The sequence below is a fragment of the Amblyomma mixtum genome, chromosome 2, assembly GCF_055824585.1.
Source record: "Amblyomma mixtum isolate Tamu chromosome 2, ASM5582458v1, whole genome shotgun sequence".
Taxonomy (NCBI): domain Eukaryota; kingdom Metazoa; phylum Arthropoda; class Arachnida; order Ixodida; family Ixodidae; genus Amblyomma; species Amblyomma mixtum.
The window spans coordinates 84,579,044-84,599,071 of NC_143013.1; the positions used below are offsets into that span (position 1 = coordinate 84,579,044).

General features: G+C 49.5%; 1 protein-coding gene across 2 annotated transcripts in view; it reads right to left on the minus strand.

Annotated features, from left to right (window-relative positions):
- LOC149359970 (diacylglycerol kinase theta) overlaps nt 1-19,539 on the minus strand; it is a 79,134-nt gene extending 59,595 nt beyond the window's left edge. Inside the window, exon 1 of one of the 2 annotated variants that reach the window (XM_089572075.1) lies at nt 17,937-19,539. In XM_089572075.1, the coding sequence (XP_089428201.1) occupies nt 17,937-18,201 (265 nt within the window). In that variant the 5' untranslated portion in view covers nt 18,202-19,539. The remainder of the gene's footprint in view (nt 1-17,936) is intronic. The other variant, XM_089572076.1, reaches the window with a different exon arrangement.
- Nucleotides 19,540-20,028: the final 489 nt, after the last annotated feature.

Below are 20,028 nucleotides of genomic sequence, written 5' to 3' on the forward strand. Positions count from 1 at the left end.
CAATGTCGTTAAGCTTCGTCCTTTTCCACATAGCCAACATCTCCTTTGAGCCAATATCCCCATACCTCTCTTATCTTGACAATAAGCCTTTCTTGGCATGAAATTCGATACTTCAATAATTAGATGTTCACAGAAAGGACAGCGTAGTATCCAAACATACCAAACTTTGTACGCTAATCGAAAAACAACACAATGTAAATGTTTCAAGCCAACGTCGTCAGGTCACCAGCTATGCTAGTACACCCATGCTAAAACTTCGCTCAACGTCCCTTCCAGCAGTGCAAGAAGGGACTGCGTGCCAAATTACTCCACTGCGTTGCGGCACTTGTTAGAACTCAACGCGCTTCAAAATTTCGCTGTAGTGTGCCGAGCTATCACTCTCACGAAACGGAGGTGCTTCAACGGTTCGCCTTCTGATCCGCGGCGTGAGCTATACAGAACATGAACTGGAGCTTCACGTGCCGATCGCAGCGCCATTACAGCCTAGTGAGCGGTGGCAGAAGCTTTGACCAGGACGCCATCACGACGCCACCTGCCCTCGCGTATCTCGATGCACGAGCGTACGCGTTCCGTCGATTCCACGCGCAGTTTGATTGCGTGACTGGTCCGCGCAACGAGCACAGACACACACTCAAAAAAAAAAAACGGGAAAGCTGTCGGGCACGCGTCTGTCATAGTTAAGAACGTGGTCTCCCTTTTTATCGCGACCAGAGTGGTTGCTGAGGGAACTATCGCAGCGGTGCAGCGGCGGCGCAGGTTTCCCTATATAGCTTCCACTTCAGAGCTACGAAGCTGCGAAAGAGAATACACACGCTGTTTCTATCGGTCACGACATACGCATACAAAAAAGTGCACGTCACTCAAACCTGCTATGCGGCAGCAACATCACTATATACATGCAAAAAAGTACACGTCATTCAATTCTGCTATGCGACAGCAACATCACTATACCCGGCCCTGTTTTGTTTTTTTATGCGTATCCTTTCTACCTATACCCCTCGCGCACATTTTGGTTCTCGTTCCTTGTCACCAAACAAACGGTTGGGAAGAGACGACAAGTAACAAGTACTCACGGTGGCAACTAAACAAAACAAAAACAACCTTTTTTGTACGTAAGAGGCAAACTTCTGGATGGTAAACCGAACAAAGCAAAAGGAAAATCAATCAGCGCCCCCTAACCGGGCAGTCTATAGAGCGAAGGACACGCTACGGTAAATGACGTATATACTCGAAGTTTCAAGGAGACGCCTCTGTTTGTCGTGTGTAGTGGTGGCCTACACGTGCGCCCCTTCTCCTTCGTACGCCTCTCACCCTCTCCCCTCTCTCCTGGTTAACGGACAAAAGAAAGAACGAAAGACGGAGAAGGAGAAAACGATCTCGCTGCTCGATTTATCGACGGCCGGCCCCGTCGCCAGCACGGACGCTTACGCATGCTGAACTTCCCTTGCTCGTGAACCTGTTTTACGCGGCCGTTACGACTTGTAGAAAGACGGGAGAAACGACATGCTGAATCCAGATCCCCCCTCCCCGCCTCTCGTCAAAGGCACGCTAAACTACGCTGATGGATCGGGAAATGAGCCATGACGCGGTGTCGGCCTCCCAAAATAAACCGGCGGGCCGCTTGCTGTTCACGCTGCCTCGGGAGGGGCAACAGACGGTGCTTGTTCGAAGAGGCGGAAACGGCACGCAATATCGCGGCCTCGTGACGTAAGAACCAGTTGTGCGTATCAACAGCCGTTTATTGCGGGCTCTGCGATCGCGTGTGCGGGGAAAATGCCATTAGTAAAGCCCTCTTGTCTCCCTTGACACGGAAAAGAAGAGAAATGCGCTTTGGGTCTCAAAGCACAGGACTCAAAGCACAAAATGTTTGCTTCTATTCCTTTTTATGCGAAGCATACTAGCCGCACAACCGAGCTCTTCCTTGCTGCGCCGCGCGCGGCCGCGTAGCTACCCCTTGACCTACATCGGCGCACCACGTGATATGACGTCACAACAGCTGTGAAAGCTGGGGCTCAACTCGTGCGCTCGCTTGCGGACGCGCAGCCTCCGCCGGCGGCCTATGCTTCGCATCCTAGGCTTAACCACAAGCTAAGCCAGGCCAATTTTTTTAACCATGGACGCACAGTGACTAAGACGCAGAGGTAGTCCGGGATTCTGGCTAATAGACCGTACCGTAACTGAAGGAGTACTGACACATGAGAAGATGTAAGTGGAGGTGCAAAGTTTCACATGTATTTAGTTAGCTTAGTAAAAACGACTGCAAAATGTTTGGTTTGTGTTTTTGCTCCTCGCTCTTACTGCACAGCTCCCGAAACACCTGCTCTTTCTTGCACGGGTGCATGGTTTTCACATCATCGTGACAGCAACCTGCCATCGCTTGTATTCCATAATGGGAGAGACCTTTGTGGGAGAGACCTTTGTCCTGCAGTGGGCGTAGTTAGACTGAAGATGATTATAATGATTATGGCCTTTATTTCACCTCCACTGCCTGCGTCGCTCCTCCGTTTTTTCGTATCAGTCTAGCTTGAATCCTGCAGAACTGCACAAGATTTTCTCGAACCTGTAGTCCAGGATTTACAACAAGCCTCGTAGGGCGCTTTCCTTTCTTTATGTGCGTCTGTCTGCCTGCCTGTCCGTCTATTCGTACGTACGTACGTATGTATGTACGTATGTATGTATGTATGTATGTATGTATGTATGTATGTATGTATGTATGTATGTATGTATGTATGTATGTATCCGAGTCGAAAAACAAAACAGGAATTCTTCTGTCTCCACAACAGTCTTTCTGTAATGTTTTTGACCAAAACCTTGTAGTAACAACATAAATTTTTGTAGTAACTGAATTTTGAATAGTTACTACAGAAAAGTACTAAAGAAATAACCATAGTACTACAGAAAAATATGTGGTTACGACAAAAGTACAAAACATTTTGCTGTATTTTTGACACGATTCTGTCGTCTTTTGTTTTTATTTTTACTAGGATGTATGAGTATTTCTTACATCTTCAAGACGAACGCGCTAAGCGCTCGTACTCGGATGCCTGGCTGGGTAAGTAGCAACGAGCGATGCCCTGGGGCACCCGGAATTCGATGATTCGCCAAACTCATTCAGTGCTTGGTCTACAACGACTCCGGCCGCAAAGAAGTGTCGGCCGAATTCACTCCCGCGAGCCACCGCACATACGGGCTCCACTGGCGTGCACAGCCCCGTCCTTCTCCTTCGCGTAATGTACGTGAAACCCGCGCCGCCGCCAGCGGCAGCAGCACGTCGATTGCCCGCTGGCGTCGCCTCGCGTACGCGGCCCAAGAGCGCGCGCGCGCGCACGGCGGCTTCCCCCCTTTTCTCCTCATCGACCCTCGAGTTGCCCTCACCACCATCCCCGCGCTCCCCTCTTTTCCCCACACTCTTTCCCACACGCTCCTCCTCGCCGCCGCAGCCAGCTGCAGAGGGAAGCTCGGTGTGTGCGTGAGCGTAAGTGAGTGCGTGTGTACGACGCCGGAGTTAAAATGGCGGCCGCCGACGCCATGTTCAATAAGAGGAGGCGGTGGCGCGGCCCGGCTCCCGCGCCTGCCGGCGCTCATCTGCCGTTGAACGCTGCTACCCGAATTATACCGCCACTTCTTACGAGATGTAGTAGGAAGGGGGCCGGAGAGAACCAGTAGTCCGGGAACGACGCCAACAACTGCTGCTGTGTATCCATGTAATAGTCGGCACGTCCCCACGCAGCTGTGGTCGCGCATGACACTTCCGCCCTGACCTCACGCCGTTTCGATGCGTCCCTGTACACACAGCATTCATTCCGGCTACGCATGGTACATTCGTCCCCACACCTGTCTAGAGCTTTCGAACGATGCATTGGGGAGTGCATTTGCGTCATTTACGAGTGGCCTAGGTCTAGAAACAAGGCCTTATCATGCATGCACATTTCCATCGATCGTGTAGAACCACTCGTGTCCTTAAAAGCTATATTGGGCCCATCAGGCAGCAGCGGCTGACATAAATTCACAACGGAGCGCGCCGTTCCAGCGCTCAAAAGAGATGTGAGGACGACTGTAAACGCATCGCGTGTTTATCGACTGACCTGAGTGGTTTGGACGTGTATACATCAGTGTATTAGTTGATATAGAATAATTCTTTCGCCCGACAACATCGCTTTGAGTTCCAGGACAAAAATCGTTCAAATGGCGGGTTAATGCGGAATGGCAACACTGCGTCAAGGCACTGTCAAGGCAACACTGTGACCTACTAATCACGTCCATAGTGGAGGTCACCAGATGGTTCCTACCAGCTGGAGCTCTCCAGTTCTATAGGCAGGTCAGCCATCAGCAGAGGCCAAGTCGGAGTAGATAAACATGTGCTAATGTGAAATAACGTGTTCGGTCAGCATTTATTCGATTATTATCGAGCATCTGAAAGAGAAGACATGAGCATCGTCCTACGAAAAACGATCCAGCGAGCCGGCTTCTTGGTAATGCACCCTTCTCGTGAACACTGCAAGGTCGTTTTGTGAACACGTAAACAGCCCCGCACAAGCGGATCTCGTCACTTTACAAATCAACCTGTTCCTTGCTCACGACTCGAGAAAGGCTGTCGTTGGCTCAACGGCTGAACGTGAGCACACAAAACCACGCTATGTGACTCGATGCACTCAGTACGAAGAATTCTAACATCTTTTTGACCGCCAACGTACAGCGAGTCCTGACGCAAGACAATTTGCCGTCCGCCTTCAAAGTAACTGTTGCGAGCTACCGCTAAAGTAAGACTAAGCACAGAGTTCAAAACCAGTGCGAACTCAAATGAGTGCTTCGCTTCGACAGGCAAAAGGCAGCAGTGTTAATGTGCGCGCTTTCGGTGACATTACTGCGGATTTCGTCACTAATTTAACGAAGAAAAAATCTGCCGCTTACTCTGCTACGTGCATACTTAGCATGTACAGCCTTGGTCAGGGGTCTTCGGGACACATGGTTTCGTTTTCAGCCGTGTAGTGCAACACTTAAAGTACCACTGATGGTCAAATAATCTTGAAAAGTGAGAACGAAGGTTTCCCTCAACCTGCATGCAGCGACTAGAACTTAGCACTCGTTCATCCCTTCCCTCACGGCGTGATTGAGGTGTCCACGGAGAAATTAGACAGTTACTGCGTCTTTACTTTTCCTATAAAAAATAATTTAAGTGCTTTCCACTACATGGCTAAAAAACAAAACATGTCTACTGAAGACTTTTCTCCATGGCCGTACACATTTTAACTTAAAACACTTCACAGACCATCCATGGTGGCTCAGCAGATATAAAGTTCGGCTTCTCACCGATTCGTCACCAGCCATATTTTGATTGTGGCGAAGTGTGACCTCCCCCCCCCCCCCCCCCCCAGCCCCCTGATTCCAGGTAGAGTTCCCGAGCTCTCCACTAAGGCTTTCCAAGGTTCCTGTGGTGTCCCTTTAGTGCACTAAAAGATATCTATCAGAGCACTTGACACCTGGAGCTATTGAGCTTGACCTGTAGGGGTCTCGTAGGAGCAGACGCCTCAATAACTGTACCGCCTACGCCTTCGTTCCACATTTACACGCGCGATACCCAAATGAGTCGGATGGCAGATGCCAGCAGATAGAAGTGTGAGGATTTCTTAAACGAAGCCTCAAAACAGTTTTATTGTTCCAACTTTCCCCAACGTAGCACTTCCCGTACCGTGTCTCATAAAGCTGCGTGTGTGTGCGTGCGTGTATGCATGTGTGTGTTTGCTTCATCTTCGTCGTCGCCAAACACGCTAATCATCCTTGAATCTGCTGAAGTTACGCAGTCATCAGCTGGAGTTACGCAGGAGTTACGCAGAAGTTACGCATTCATCATCATCCAGCATTACAATGCTGGAAAAAAGGTAATTAATAGCAGCACTTTCTGTTTGACGTAATCCATCGAAGGAGCTAGGGCGGCACGCCTTCCTGAGTCTGCGGCAACAACCTTTCGTTTACTTGTTGGTCAGCTACATACCAACTTCCACATCTCAACTGATGGGGCTTCTGGATAAAATTTGGGGGAAAAAATTCAGAGACACCTAATTACATTATGTGTTGGCAGTGCGATAGCATTAGAATGTGCTGATGCCTTTGCCGGAGTCAGAAGATCAGATAATTCCCATTGACTGAAGGGGAGTGGCCTCACCAGCTAGGAAGTGACGTCACTTACAGTCTGGTGAGGTCATAGCCGTTCAGCCAATGGGAATAATCCGGTCTGGTGACGTCGCTCTCCTCGAGCCAATAGGATTTATTCGGTCCGGCGACGTCACATTGGTCCAGCCAATCAGCGAATTTTATGACCGACCAGATATTTATTTCCTCCGATGAGGCTTCAAATGCTATTGGACTAAAAAAGCACCGGCCATTTCTCCCCAGCGCGTCTTAGAGCGGTGAGTTCTTCAACTATATACACAAAGCAGCCCATCAGTGTGCGCATGCCTCGTTCCAGCCATTAGACTGGCGCATTGCCCGTGGAAGAGCCAAGAGCTCCTGCTGGAAGGCGGTGGGTGGCGTCTATGTATAGCTGCCTAGCCTGAGGCCATTAAAAGGCTTAAACGCTGCACACATCCGCAGAAGCGCACTCGAAGCCCGCTTTCCGTCTCATTTCCTCGTAATACCCGGGGTGCGTAGCCGGTTGTCTCAGGTGTCACTGAGCGCGTCATCAGTTTGTGATCTGACCGCTTTTTCGTTCTTGTAATGATAGCGACAGGGAAAGAGACGTGAGAAAGGTCGGCGAGAGGTGGGATTACCAGCCCAGTTAGGAATCAACACCTTTCGACTCAGGCCGCCGCGGTGGCTCAGTGGTTATGGTGCTCGGCTGCTGACCGAAAAGACGCGAGTTCGATCCCGGCCGCGGCGGTTGATTTTCTTTGGAGGAGAAATTCTAGAGGCCCGTGTACTGTGCGGTGTCAGTGCACGTTAAAGAACCCCAGGTGGTCGAAATTTCCGGAGCCCTCCACTACGGCGTCTCTCATAGCCTTAGTCGCTTTGGGACGTCAAACCCCATAAACCACCACCACCTTTCAACTCGCTGTGGATAGATGAGAGATAAAACGATTATAAAAGAAGTCCGGTGTGCGAAGATTTGATAACAAAATCTCACGTATGTGGAGACTAATACCAATCATTGCAAATCTGGGGGAAAATCTAAACGTATGTGTTGCGCGTATACGGCAAACATCCTTCGTTTCCTGAGAAAGCGATGGGAGTAGTGGTACTCGTTCATTTTTTTTTTTCATGGGGACTGACAGCAAATTAACTTTTGTGGCACGCTTGTGCTTTGAGACTCCGCTTCATCTAGCCATGTGAGTTGCCAGGATGCAAGTAAAGGCGACCGTGGCTTCATCTACTTTTTAGTGCAGCACTCGGCCCTTAATGGGAGACTGCGGCATTCCGATTTTTTTGCAGTGTCCAATGGCACTATTTGCCCCATTCCTTTTTAATCCCATTGCTCCTTCTCTCTCTCTCCACCTTTAAAATAATCAGTATCCTTATGGAGCGCATTCAACATTCCTTCCCCGTGCATGCTTTTAATACGCATTCTATTTTAAGGCTCTCACAAGCTGTCGTCTCTACGAAACAGCTTGCTTAACCAGCCTGCGCATAAACTGATTTATTCGGTTCTTTTAAAGTGCATTTGCCCGAGGAAACCCCTAATCGAGCACAGCTGTTGATCTGACTAGGCGTGCGATGTTACGCAAGAACGCTTGAACGTCACGAGAGCTAGGCTGTCTGTCAGCTTTTCACGCATGTTATATTCCGAAGAACTTGCTACATACTGGCTAAAAATGATCGATTACAGAAAGAACAACCTACACTATTTTTAATGAAAATCCGTGGACGTACTTGCCTCCCTTCTTTAGATGAGAACACTTTTCTTCTTACTTTTAATTTTTTTTTGAGCATGGATAGCGCCGCGAATAGCTCATTACTTGCGAAATCAGCGCTGTTGCCTACCGGCCGGCCCATTCAGCGAGACATTCGCGTTCCGTGAATGACGACGCAACAGGGCTTCTGCAGTTATAAAAGCGAGTCAAATGAGTCGCGAAAGAGTTCAGCGCGAGACACTGAGACACTCGGCGGTATAAATTCTTCGTCTATCTGCGTTTATTGCGCCCTCTGTTTATTGCTGCCTCTGTTTATGCCCACTGCACAGCCGGCCAAAACAGGGCGATAACGGGAATGGCTGCGAGAGCAACAGATAGCCCTCGAATCGTGACCAGCGGTTTTGTTCGCAACGAGAATAACTGGGAGTGATGCGAGCACAACTGGTCCCAGGGAATCTATAGCCCTAGAAACGGGATATTCAAAATTCCGCAAGCGCGCTTTCCCGCATAACAATGTTGGCCCAAACAAGATGGCGGACTTCGCTATAAAGGAACTACGCAAGGGCGTCCGCAGAATTTTTTGCAGGGGGGGGCCCCATTGGCTGTTGGCGCCGGAGGGGGGGGGGGGTATGTTCGTAGCAGAAAGGCACTATTTGCGGAGTAAATTTATTTATTTATAAATAAATAAAATAAATAAGTAAAATACACACATGAAAGAAAAATTACAAACAGCAAATTAAAGCGTGGCTAGGAGAGATACATTGGAGTTTATCAACGAAGAAACAATTAAAATTAATAAAAATGCAAAAAGATACTATCACTTCGTGGAGAAGAGTGCTCAGTCTTGCTGCATACGGGTTCTCGACACACCCGGATTGATGACCAGCACACAGCACAATATGTTCACAAACACGCAACGACAGTCAGTCAGTAAACAGCAACTGTAGACGCCTCGGATTTTTCTGGGCGAATTGCGTGATGACACGGGTGATAAATTCATTCCTGTGCTTCATTACACGCTCTCGGTGCACACTCATCATACAAAGGCCGTCCAGTCTGTCGTTTGTCATCGTTGAGCGTAGCCACGTTTTCACTCTCCTCATTGTACTGAAGGAGCGTTCGACCGTACAGGTAGTAACTGGCAAAGCCAGAGCCACCTCAATGGCTTTTGCAACACCAGGGAAGAATGTCTTGGCCTGATGTAGAAGCTCGCAGTAAGTTATTTCTGATGGGTCCCCAGTTTTGTTGCACCACATCTCGTACCAAGAGATGGCCTCTTCCTTGAAGTTGTCGATGCCGTAAAAGCACTGGAGTTCTTCGGCGAGAACAGCGAACTCAACACGGCTCAAGTGCTTCATTTTTGATGGATGCAGCTGGAGAAGTTTGAAGCTCCTCTCATTGCTTTCAGAAAAGCGCCGAGCTAAAGAAGCAGTGAGGGAGTCCAAGTACGGCACATATATTGCCACACGGTAGTATTCCTCCGGCGACTGAATCCCGTAGTTGTCTCGGTGGGCCTGACGAGAGACTTGTCTTGGCACAGATATCACCACATTTAAGTGATTGGCTGCCTCCCTTGCTGCATTCATGATGTTAGAGAACTCCTCTACAGAGTTCGTCCGGTGGCCGCGAAAAATACGTTGCAGCTCAGTGATGTGGTCATGCACAGAATGGAAGTCCATGGATACACCTTGCAGAATGTTCGTAACTGGTTCGAGCCGAGCGCTGTACTTCGCTACAATATGCAAGCAGACGATGAAAGATGAGCTTGTTGTTGCGCAGTAGAGGATGTGAGCTCGTTGTCTAGTTGCAGCGTTCGAGCATGATTCCGTGGACGCGAGCTCCTCGAGTGCTTCGACTATGGCCACGTAATGCTAAGAGAAGATCCTAATAGACTTATATTTTGCAGACCATCTTGTCTCACACAGCATCGGAATGTTCGGCACCAATTTTCTCCGGAGTACGCTCTCGCGGAAGAAGTTTATGGTTTGTTTGATTATGCCAATTGTGTTTCGAATTTCAGAGACGTCGTTCAGATCGTTGATGACGAGATTTAGTTTGTGACTTGCACAGTGGAGAAATAGTGCCTTCGGGAACTGTTTTTGTATAATTTTGTTCACTCCAGCTTCTTTTCCAGCCATTGTAGAGCATCCATCGTACCCCTGTCCAACGAGGTTCGAAAGAATCAGCCCGACATTCGTAAAAACTTCAAGATTGCCGCGGCGATGCAAGCAGAGTTTAATTGCTCCAGCTCTACAAATCCCAAAAACTGCTCTCGAACGCACACTTCGGCTCCCGCCTTGTCAATAAAGCGAACGCCTATAGACATCTGCTCTTTTCCTGAAATATCTGCAGTTTCGTCAGCAAGAACGGAAAAAGCAAACGCTTTGTTAGCTTCGGTAACTATCTGCTCTTTCAGGGTGTCGCCACAGATTGTGATGATCTCGTTCTGGACGCGGACAGAAGTGTACTTGGCATTGCCAGCAGAAGAAGCGAAGTGCTCCTGAAGTAGAGTATCTCCAGCTTCTACACGAAAGTCAAGCAGATCATTGAAGACTCCACTATCGGACTGCTTGCCGCGAATTGGCAAGTCATGCGTCGCGCAAAACACAATGGTGGAAACTATTGGAAATAGTTTCTCACGGTTCCTTTCAACTTGTGCGTGCAGTGCTCTGTTCAGCTGCTCTATAACGGGTAGCTGCTTGCCTTTCATCACATCCATAAAGTTCTGTGAGGCCGTCATTGCCTCCTGGTGCCATTGGGATTTTACGTGATCCCTGCACGCCTCGTGCATTTTTCTGTAGTTACTGAAAGCGCGCACGATAAAACTTCCTTGAGTACCCCGGTGAACACGTGGAGGAAAAATGACGCAAAAACGACAAATAGCGCCTTTCGCTGTCGCTGAGTACGCAAGCCAGGGGGCGTAATCTCCCAGCCATTGATGTCGAAAAGGCCTCTTTCCAGGTGTTACATACTTCTTAAAATCGTATGTAACATTTGGCGACCATGGCTTAGTAAGAAGACGTAACTTCAAAAAGTCCGGTATGCCAGTGAGTTTAGCTTTGCCTAGAAACTCTCCTAAGTCATATTCTTGAGGCAAGTTATTTGTTTTCTTGATGTTGTCTCCGGACTTCGATCCCAAGCAAGGAGAAAGGGAATCGTGTCGGCTTACTGCGTGACCGGAGCTCGCTGGTGAAGTTCCTTCCATGGAGACGACGACGTCGGCTACTGTCCGGTGATGAAAGGTTGCATCGCTCTGGTCAAATCCGGACTTAAATCCCAAGAAAGGAGAAATGGAATCATCTCGGCCTGCTGCATTACCTGAACTCACTGTTGACAGAGTCCCTTCCATGGAGTCGACGACATCAGCTACTGTCCGGTGATAAAAGCTTGCATCACTCTGTTCAAATGCTACACCGTTGTCACATATCACACCAGAATCTGCAGGGGCGCATTTGGATAACGCTTCGTCAGACAACCGCTGACGCTTGAAGAAGCGCCGAATGTCCATCATTCGGAACCGCGCGAGACAAAGCTGGCTATGGAGTTCTTCGGGGTTGGTAGTGTTAAAAATATATACACATTGATTGAAAAAACGGTTGAATGCGTACGTTGAAAACAAAAAATGACTACATATACAACGAAAACTTATTTACAAGATAAATGCACGCTCGCAGCTTCATACACCTCGCTCCATCTTGCTCGCGCAACCGCACAGTCGAGTATTTGCACACACACTACTCGCCGCTCGTCGTTTTCTCGTCCGCTGTCTTGATTGTTCTCAGCTTCGTTGACAACCGGCCACTAAAAATACCGAAGCACAAACACAGAGGCGCGCACACATGCAAGGGCCTACTTGCCGCACTATCCCCGAATACGCACTTTGGGGGTGAAAGGAACGCCTCGTGACTTCCGAGGGGAAGGGACACTCGCCACTCCGGTCAGAAAATTTGTTTTGTGTGTTTTTATGGGGTTCACAGCCCCAAAACGACTCAGGCTATGAGGGACGGAGTAGTACAGAGTTCCGGATAATGTCGACCACCTGGGTCTCTTTACCATGCACTGACATCGCACAGTACATGGGCGCTGTTGGGATTTGAGGCCCAGCCAGAGGTGACAGGCGAGCCAGGCGAGCCAGGCAGGCGCCATCGGGCTGCCTTGACCAAAGGCGCTGGTTTCCGGAGAAGATGCAAGGAACGCTGGTGTGGGGGCGCCTCTGGAGACTGCGTCGCCGTGAACAAAAGCAGCTGCTAATCCCCTTTGCCGAAGATTCTGAAAGCGGCGCTCTACCGAACTGCGCTCTCCCGTGGATCGGAGGAGACAGCGAGCGGCGGCGGCGCCAACTCATCGCCTGCTTGCCCTTGAGCAGCCCGACAAAGCGGGGGTGGACACGGCTGATTTGTCCCTCCCTCCTGAAGAATTCATCGGTGGCCGGAATGTGCACTGTCTGCCTCCGTGTGGCTATCTCTCTAGAGATCAAAGAAACAGGCACCCATCTCAAGACGCCTCGAAACACATGCTCGCCGGTGCCGCTGTATGTCTGCAACGACGCGTCCCCGGACGCGGCACTTCGCAGATGTGACCCAAAGCTGGAAGCGGGGCCGCTTTTACTCTTTTTGCTGAGCGCACCGCCGCCCCTGGTGTGCGGCCATCACTCACGGTTAGAGTGAGTGATTTTCCAGGGGGGTGCAGCCGCCCCCCCTTGCCCCCCCCTCCGGACGCCCATGGAACTACGTGGGCTACAGAACAGGCGCTAAAGGTGTGGATAGAATGTAAGAAACGTATTTTGGAAGAATCAAACAAAAAACAGTCTTCTTGCTTTGTTTCAGCTGGAAACGCATGGTCAGCCATGTTGTTTGGGGAAACATTGTTATGCGGGAAAGCGCACTTGCGGAATTTTGAATATCCCCTATTCCATAGAACGAACCTCCGCGCCCCTATTCGTCCTCTCCGAATTAGTTTAGTAAAAGAGTTAAAGAGAGAAGGAAACATGAAAAGCGGAGGCATTAACCGAAAGAGAGGGAAGAGGAAAGAAGGGAAGGATGTGCAAGGGAAAGAGGGGGTCGACGTAAGGATCGGGGATGTCAGTACGGACTTGCGTCGCAACCTACAGCGTTAGCATGACACCCTAAGAAACCGGAATAGCGCCTGGCAGAAGACAAAAAAAAATAAGAAAGCGGAGTCTTGAAACCTTGTACCTACGACACTTTGTCGCAAAAAAATAAATAAATAAAACAATCACTCCTGACACCTTTCGCAGCTAAAGCTAGTCGTTCTCAAGTTGCTCTCCTTGTGGAACTGTATTCCGCGTAACAGATCGATGACGCATAGTGACGCACACTGTTTCGACCGTATAGAACAGACATCCGAACTGCTCCGTTAGCCTACTCCGCTCAGAGATGTCGCTCCCGTTCAAGGTATATCGCAGCGTGCTTTTTTTTTTTTTGCAGAAAGCAAATGACAGCTGTGATGAACGTGTTTGGCCTCATTTAATAGTTTTTTAACAATAACAAAAAAACGACTTTTTTTATACTATGGAAATTTTTCGGGTAGAGCATGCAAAACAAATTTGTTTAAAAAATTACAGAAAAAAAAGTGCTAAACGCTCTTACCCAAGCAAAGTCAGTGAGAAGAAGCAGAGCAGGAAAAAAATAAATGGAAAAAGAGCAATGAACCAAGAAATAGGCATATGCAAAACAAATTTGTTTAAAAATTACAGAAAGAAAAGTGCTAAACGCTCTTGCCCAAGCAAAGTCAATGTGAAGAAGCATAGCAGGAAAAAAAATAAATGGAAAAAGAGCAATGAACCAAGAAATAGGCACGAAGTAATTCAGATATAACCAAAAATGCCCATCGCGTGAGGTCCGCACAAGTAGCCAGAGCGAATATCTCTGCTACATTTATCTGAATTGCTTTGGACTGTCACCATGCTACGAACCAGTTGTCATTTCTTTTTTTGGCAAAGTTCCCGGGGAAAAAAAAAGCTTTTATAACTGCTAATTATGGAAAGCTGCATAATTCCTTCTGCCTTCATCAGAAATTTACTTTCTTGGTTTACCTCCTTTTTGAACGACATGCCAGTACTTTTGATTTAATTTCAGCACGAACCTTTTCACTGCGTCTGCAAAAAAATGCTCTACAAAAATATCATCGGTTGCCAGTGATGCTCTCAGGGAAAGTGTGTCCAAAAAAATGCGAATTCGCGATCACCCCCGAGCCTCTCGCAGCAAAAAAAAAAAGGCGGGCAAGATTCGAGTACAGGAGAGGATCACGTAAGTAATTCATGCACGGCTGCACTTCGTGTGAGAACACCGTGTAACTGACTTGGAGCAACCTTAGTATGACTATCTGAAAGGGGATCCTCTGGTAATAAACTGGAAGGAAGCGAATACCATATGCCACTCTATTATCTTAATATTTAAAAGTGAGGAGAGCAGTGCTATCTATATGACTAAAGCTTGATATATATACTACAAAGCAATCGATATCAAAGGCTGAAGTAGCGGTCCCACATAACGTCAGTGCCATCCTAGTGACAGCGTTTTGTCTCGTGAAAACCACTTACTGCGTTTTAAACCACGAATCTTTCTACAGTAACCTTAAACGATATTGCGAATGCGGTTATCCTGTTCCTGTGAATTTGGTAGTTTCCTGACCGCTTTTAGAGCAATCACAAGAAATAACGATCAGAGTGAATATTACATTCAGTAGTGTACATGGAAGCTTATGACTAACGCAAAGGAGGTTTCCTCAATCTCTTGAGAAAACAAAACAAAAAATAAATCAAGCTCAATTAACTACATCTGCAAGATATAAGGCAACATCCAGGTAATTTTGCGCAACCTTAATTGATAATTTATCTCGGCGTTTCGATACGATAAGTTTGATCATTCGATTGCTTCCAAGTTTTGTTCGTCATGCGCTGAAAACCGCATTCCGCTTCAAACATTTGGCTACCCGGCTTGAAATAGATTTCATTTTTGGGGGCATAACGTCCCAAAGCGACTGAGGCTATGAGGGACGCCGTAGTGAAGAGCTCCGGAAATTTTAACCACCTGGGGTTCTTTACCGTGCACTGACATCGCACAGTACACGGGCTTCTAGAATTTCGCCTCCATCGAAATTCAGCTTGAAATAGAATATGCAGGGATAGTTTGAGAAATGTGTCGTAAATTTAACTATAGAAAACTTAAAATATTTCAGAAGAGAGGGGGAGCTGGACGCTTATCATCATCATCATCACTGCCTACGCCACCACCACCAATACCATCATTGTCATCACGCTAACTGCTAACCAAACCCTATAAAGAACGAAGGCTCTTCCCTCAGTGATACCTCTTTTCTCCACTCTCGAGACAGCCGCTGGTGCTCTCTGAAAAGCAGAATGCTGGTATTTATTTGCAACTTCGACTTTTGGGGAGTCCTGCTGTAATTATACCATGTAACCATGTAACGTACTGTAAATACTAAATAAAATAAATAAAATCCTCAAAACTAATCTCTATAACCATGTATCCTCCAACTATTCACCATGCGGTTGAAAATCGAGAGCCAACGAAAACCTTCAAAGCTTTTCGCGCGCCCCTCGAGACGATGGAGTTATAAGAATAGGTTAGTCATTCCTAGACATTACTAGCTTTCCCTAAAGCCATCCCTATGGACACCACAGCTGCAATCCTGACGTTTCCTTGTGTCTGCAGTATCACATCTGCCATTCTGCATTTCATTTATTTCTTTCCCAACTTTTTAAGGGGAAATTAGCGATATCGTTCCATTGATAATTTTTCTACACCCCTTTCTCTTATTCTCGCGAAGACTCACGATCAATGATGACCGATTTTCATTAAACCAAGAACGCCTTTACAGCTGGCTTTTGATGTATGCTATCTAACGCTAAGACTGAAACTTGGCCGGAATGGACTAATTTTAAGCCAAACAGCCACACCGGCGAGGATGGCCGGGACAAGTTGACAAGGTGTTTTATTTTCGGTAAACTAATCAAAATTCTTTATCAACTGAGAGGCCAAATATGGTTTTAATGAGCCCAGAGAAAGGAAATATCAGCCTTTATTGAGTAGGTGGCATTTCAAGAAGCGATGTCCGAGGCCTCATCTACTCAGAAAGCTCTTGTCCTGCGGACGTGCTGAGCTTATACCTCCAAGGGTAGAAAAGTACAAAAGAGAAATCATCGTAAGCACAAGATATAGAGAAAGGAAATAAGCTCAAGTGTGGATGAAATAGGGCGTTTTCGCAAAGCCACTGGGTACCGCAAACAACTAGAGACAAAGTTTCGACGTAAGAATGTTTTTCCTAACATGACAAATCTAGGCAGGAGCAGGTTACTATCAAAAGCAGCACGCGATGAACACATACACAGTTGCTCCATTAACACTGTGCCAGCTCTATAAAAGTGTCAACCGTATATACCACACTATCTGAGAAGAGAATATAACTTCCGATGTGGTACGCATTTTGGAAATCGAACACGCTCAAAAAAAGACGAAAGTAGTAGTTTATGGGAGTTTTGAAGATAAAGGCTAAAAGAAAATGAAAAAATAACAACAAAAACAGGAAGTAATAGTGCGACCCATTTGCATACGGGACTTCAGGAGTTGTGATGCGAAGAGAAGACATTGTATTTCACTCGTAGTGAAAGCACTGGACGTCAAATTTATAGTCCGGGGGAGCTCTGCCGCTGTCCAGAGTAGAAGGCACTCGACTAATTTGCATAATAGCACCGTAGGTCACGGCGAAAGATGCGAGTTGCCAGAAGTGCCCGGGCTCTCTGGACGAAAAAAGACGCTTGCGTATGTGAGCATTCCACTGCGTTTTCTTAACAGCGCGGCTGTTAAAAGTGGGATCGAAAGTAGTCGCTACCGCCCAGTCTCTACCGCGAGGGGTGCAGTGGCTAAACTTTCCCAAGTTTAACTAGGCGCCCCTTCATGTTTATAAATAAACAGCGTAGTTCGAGGCCATCAATTTACACGATCACAAACGAGCCGCTCTTTCTCTGTAAAAACAGCGTTTATGCGTACTTATTTTTTTTTAAATGGACGTGCATGGATACTCAAAAGGGTTTACAACTGGTAAACAATCGCACGTTTTGTTTTTACGCCTCTGCAGCGTCAGCGGAGAGCTCGAAGTGGAACCACTCCGTGAGCTCAGTGAAGCGTCAACTCTGTCAGAAAGTCCACAAAAACGTAACGTGGAGAGTAATGCCTGGTCTAAACTTCCAGGTAACTGAGCCTTCTAAACACAGCGGTCGTGGAATGATGATGCCGGCGAATTGGTCCAGGAATTTGCTTTAGGCCTAAGCTCATCACATGATAAGCAATAGTTTATGCTCTAGAAGATTGCGTGCGCAACGCTTTTATTTCCGCGTGCTTAGCGCTTGCAATGAGAGATGTCCAGAAAGCAATATGGCGGCAAAAAATCCCCACACTGAAACGTAAACACGAAACTATGCAGCGACTGCGGGTGAGTTTTCCTCAAGGTTACGATCAAATGACTACGTTATTAAAGCCATTCACCCAATGTGCCCCCGCCCCTGATGATCTGGTAGCCAGCACACATCGTAATCGTAAATCGCACAGCCCAGTTCTCAGCGCCCAACGTGACAACTTCCAGCAGAGTATCGGTCTTGTCAGGAACCTCCTCTTCACAAAAACGGATTCAGAGGTTACTGCTCATGCGTGAAGTGGACATATAAGAAGAAAACTTTGAACACTGAGAGCAATATTCATGATCCTTTCTCTGACAAGTGTTTTCAATGGAATGTATCGGGTGAACATGACGGCTAGGCCTAACCTGTGCAAAAGCACGTTCGCTTTTTTCCAAGGTTACTCCTTTTACTGGAGGCCAATTCAACAAGCCTGCTGCTCTGTTTACTGCAGCACTAAACAACGTGCGACCGGTTATCTCAAGAACGTCAGATATTATCAAATGTCAGCGCTAATGTTTCACGCGCCACATGAGTGGTACCAGCCGGTCTTGCAGAATAACCGCTTGCCTGACCTCGGTCAGCGGTGCCCAATAACGGGGTGGCCAGCGGTGTATAGTGAAGTTCGAACAGATAGCGTCGTAGAGGTAACCTACCTTCGCAAATGTACCCTTGACCTATGAGTCCCCAGAGCATATCGGTGCAGTGATGGCAGTAGGTGGGCTTGTGGAAAGTCCGCTTGGTGAAGTAGTGGCCGTGGCCCGTCTCGTACTCGGGCTGCTGCTGCTGCTGCTCGTCCTGTTGCGAGGAGCCCTCAGCGCCGGCCGCCGACGTCGGACTGGCTTCCTCTTCGGGTTCCGAGCATTGCTGCGGCTCGCTCGAACCGACGCCCATGTTAGGCCTGGCTGCCGACGAAGCCATGTTTCTGCACCACCGAAAACAGCTCGCCACCGCTTGCACTCAGCGAGCCGGTGGCGGTAGCAGTGGGGCCGCGTCGCAGCGGCGTCTTGGAGCCCCGCGGGAGACGGACGCCGACGCCTCCGGCGACGACGCGATGCTGCGGTCGTCGGCGCGACGCGTCACTCCGGCCCGGCGCGATGCCGCCAGCTTGCCATGTCACCGCAGCGCCCGCGCGCCGGCCGGGCGCCTTGGACACGCCGCGGGGACTGCGGACACGAAGACGCGAGGACCGCGGGCTCCGGCCGCCGGCTGGGGGTCCCCTCGCGTCGTCACCGCCGCGGCCACCGACGGTCTCGGCGAGACACGAGCCGACCGGAGGAAAAAAAAAACAACACAAAACTCCCCCTCCTCCTCCTCTCAGTCAGGCCTAAAAGCGTACACTTCTACGGCGGATCCCTCCCTCGAGTCTTGGGGGGTCGCGCAGGGGTCCGCTCGAAATGGGGCCGTCCGCGTTGGCCCCGAGTCCCGCCGGGCAGCGACCGCTGACTGTGCGGGCGGGGGTCCGGCGGAGAGGCGCGCAGGCTTAGCGGCGCTGGAGCTTGGGACGAGGGTTAGCGCCTTGAGGCAGGCCGCCGGAGGCCGCCGCTGCAGAGGCCGCTCCACGGGCGAACGACGCGGGGCTGGGCGCAACGCCGGCGGGATGCTGCTGTCCCGGCATCCGGGTCGCGTCCTGGCGAGCCGCTCTTGCCGGCCGATCTCGAAGACGGGCCATCGCCATTCACCGCACACACAGCGGGGAAGTTGGGGAGGGGGGAGGCGGCCAGCAGAGGAGCGGGTGGGGGGGAGGTGTGTCGAGGAAGCAGCGCCGAGGCTGTGTTGTGTGTAGCGAAAGGGGAGCCTCGGTCTCGCGAAACAGGCACGTACAATCACGTCGTCGGGCACAGTTTTCCCTCCTTGCGCGGAGTCAGAGCCGGCGCTGCGGCAGCGCCGGGGGCGGCCGGCGGCGTCGATTCGGTCGCGCACAGCAGGACGGGCCGAGGCCGGCGCGCATCGAGCAGACGGTCGGCGGAGGAGCAGCCGCGGGATCGAAGAGGCCCACCACGGCGGCGGCGGCGGCGGCGCTCGGCGGTGCTCGGCGCTCCCGCTGCGCTCTTCTTCTCATCGGAGTCCCTCGCGAGGGTCGGCCGCCGCGGCTCGCTGAAACCGTCACACTCGGCGCCAGTCGCAACTCTTGACCGATGAGGACGGGCGGCCGGGTCGCATCCCCAAAACACCCAACGGCGGCGGCGACACCGGTGCGCGGCGAGCCTGTCGGGCCTGATCCGCGGAGCAGAGCCGAGGGAGGAACGCGGCGGGGGGCGCTGCGGGCGACGCGCGGTGGGGGAGGAAGAGAGAGGCGGTGATCATCCCTCCGCGCTCTTCACTCTCTCTCTCTCTCTACGCGTTAGCGGTAAACGCGGAGACCGCCGGCGATGCGGGCGCAAGAAGTAGTTTCGTTCCTGCCGGTCTGTTTTTGGCACGCCAAGCGTCGAATCGTTTATTTTGCGTGCAATCCAAAAGTGTACTTGGTCGCAGCATGGACCATACAAATGAGGTTGGCACAGAACCTCACAAAACGCTCTCTTCTGCGCTCTTAGAGGTCTGCGCTCTTAGAGGTCCAGTTTCACCACGCCCCCGTTTCACCAGCACAATTGCGGAAGTGCTTGAGATTAATATTGTTTTGTTATTTTGGGAACTGTAAGCTTAGCATCCATAGTCTGCGAAAAAAAGTTACTTATGCACTACGATTCAGCTACGCTGTCAATCCTTCTACATTTTATCTCAGTTCCGTTTGTTAATTTGTTTGAA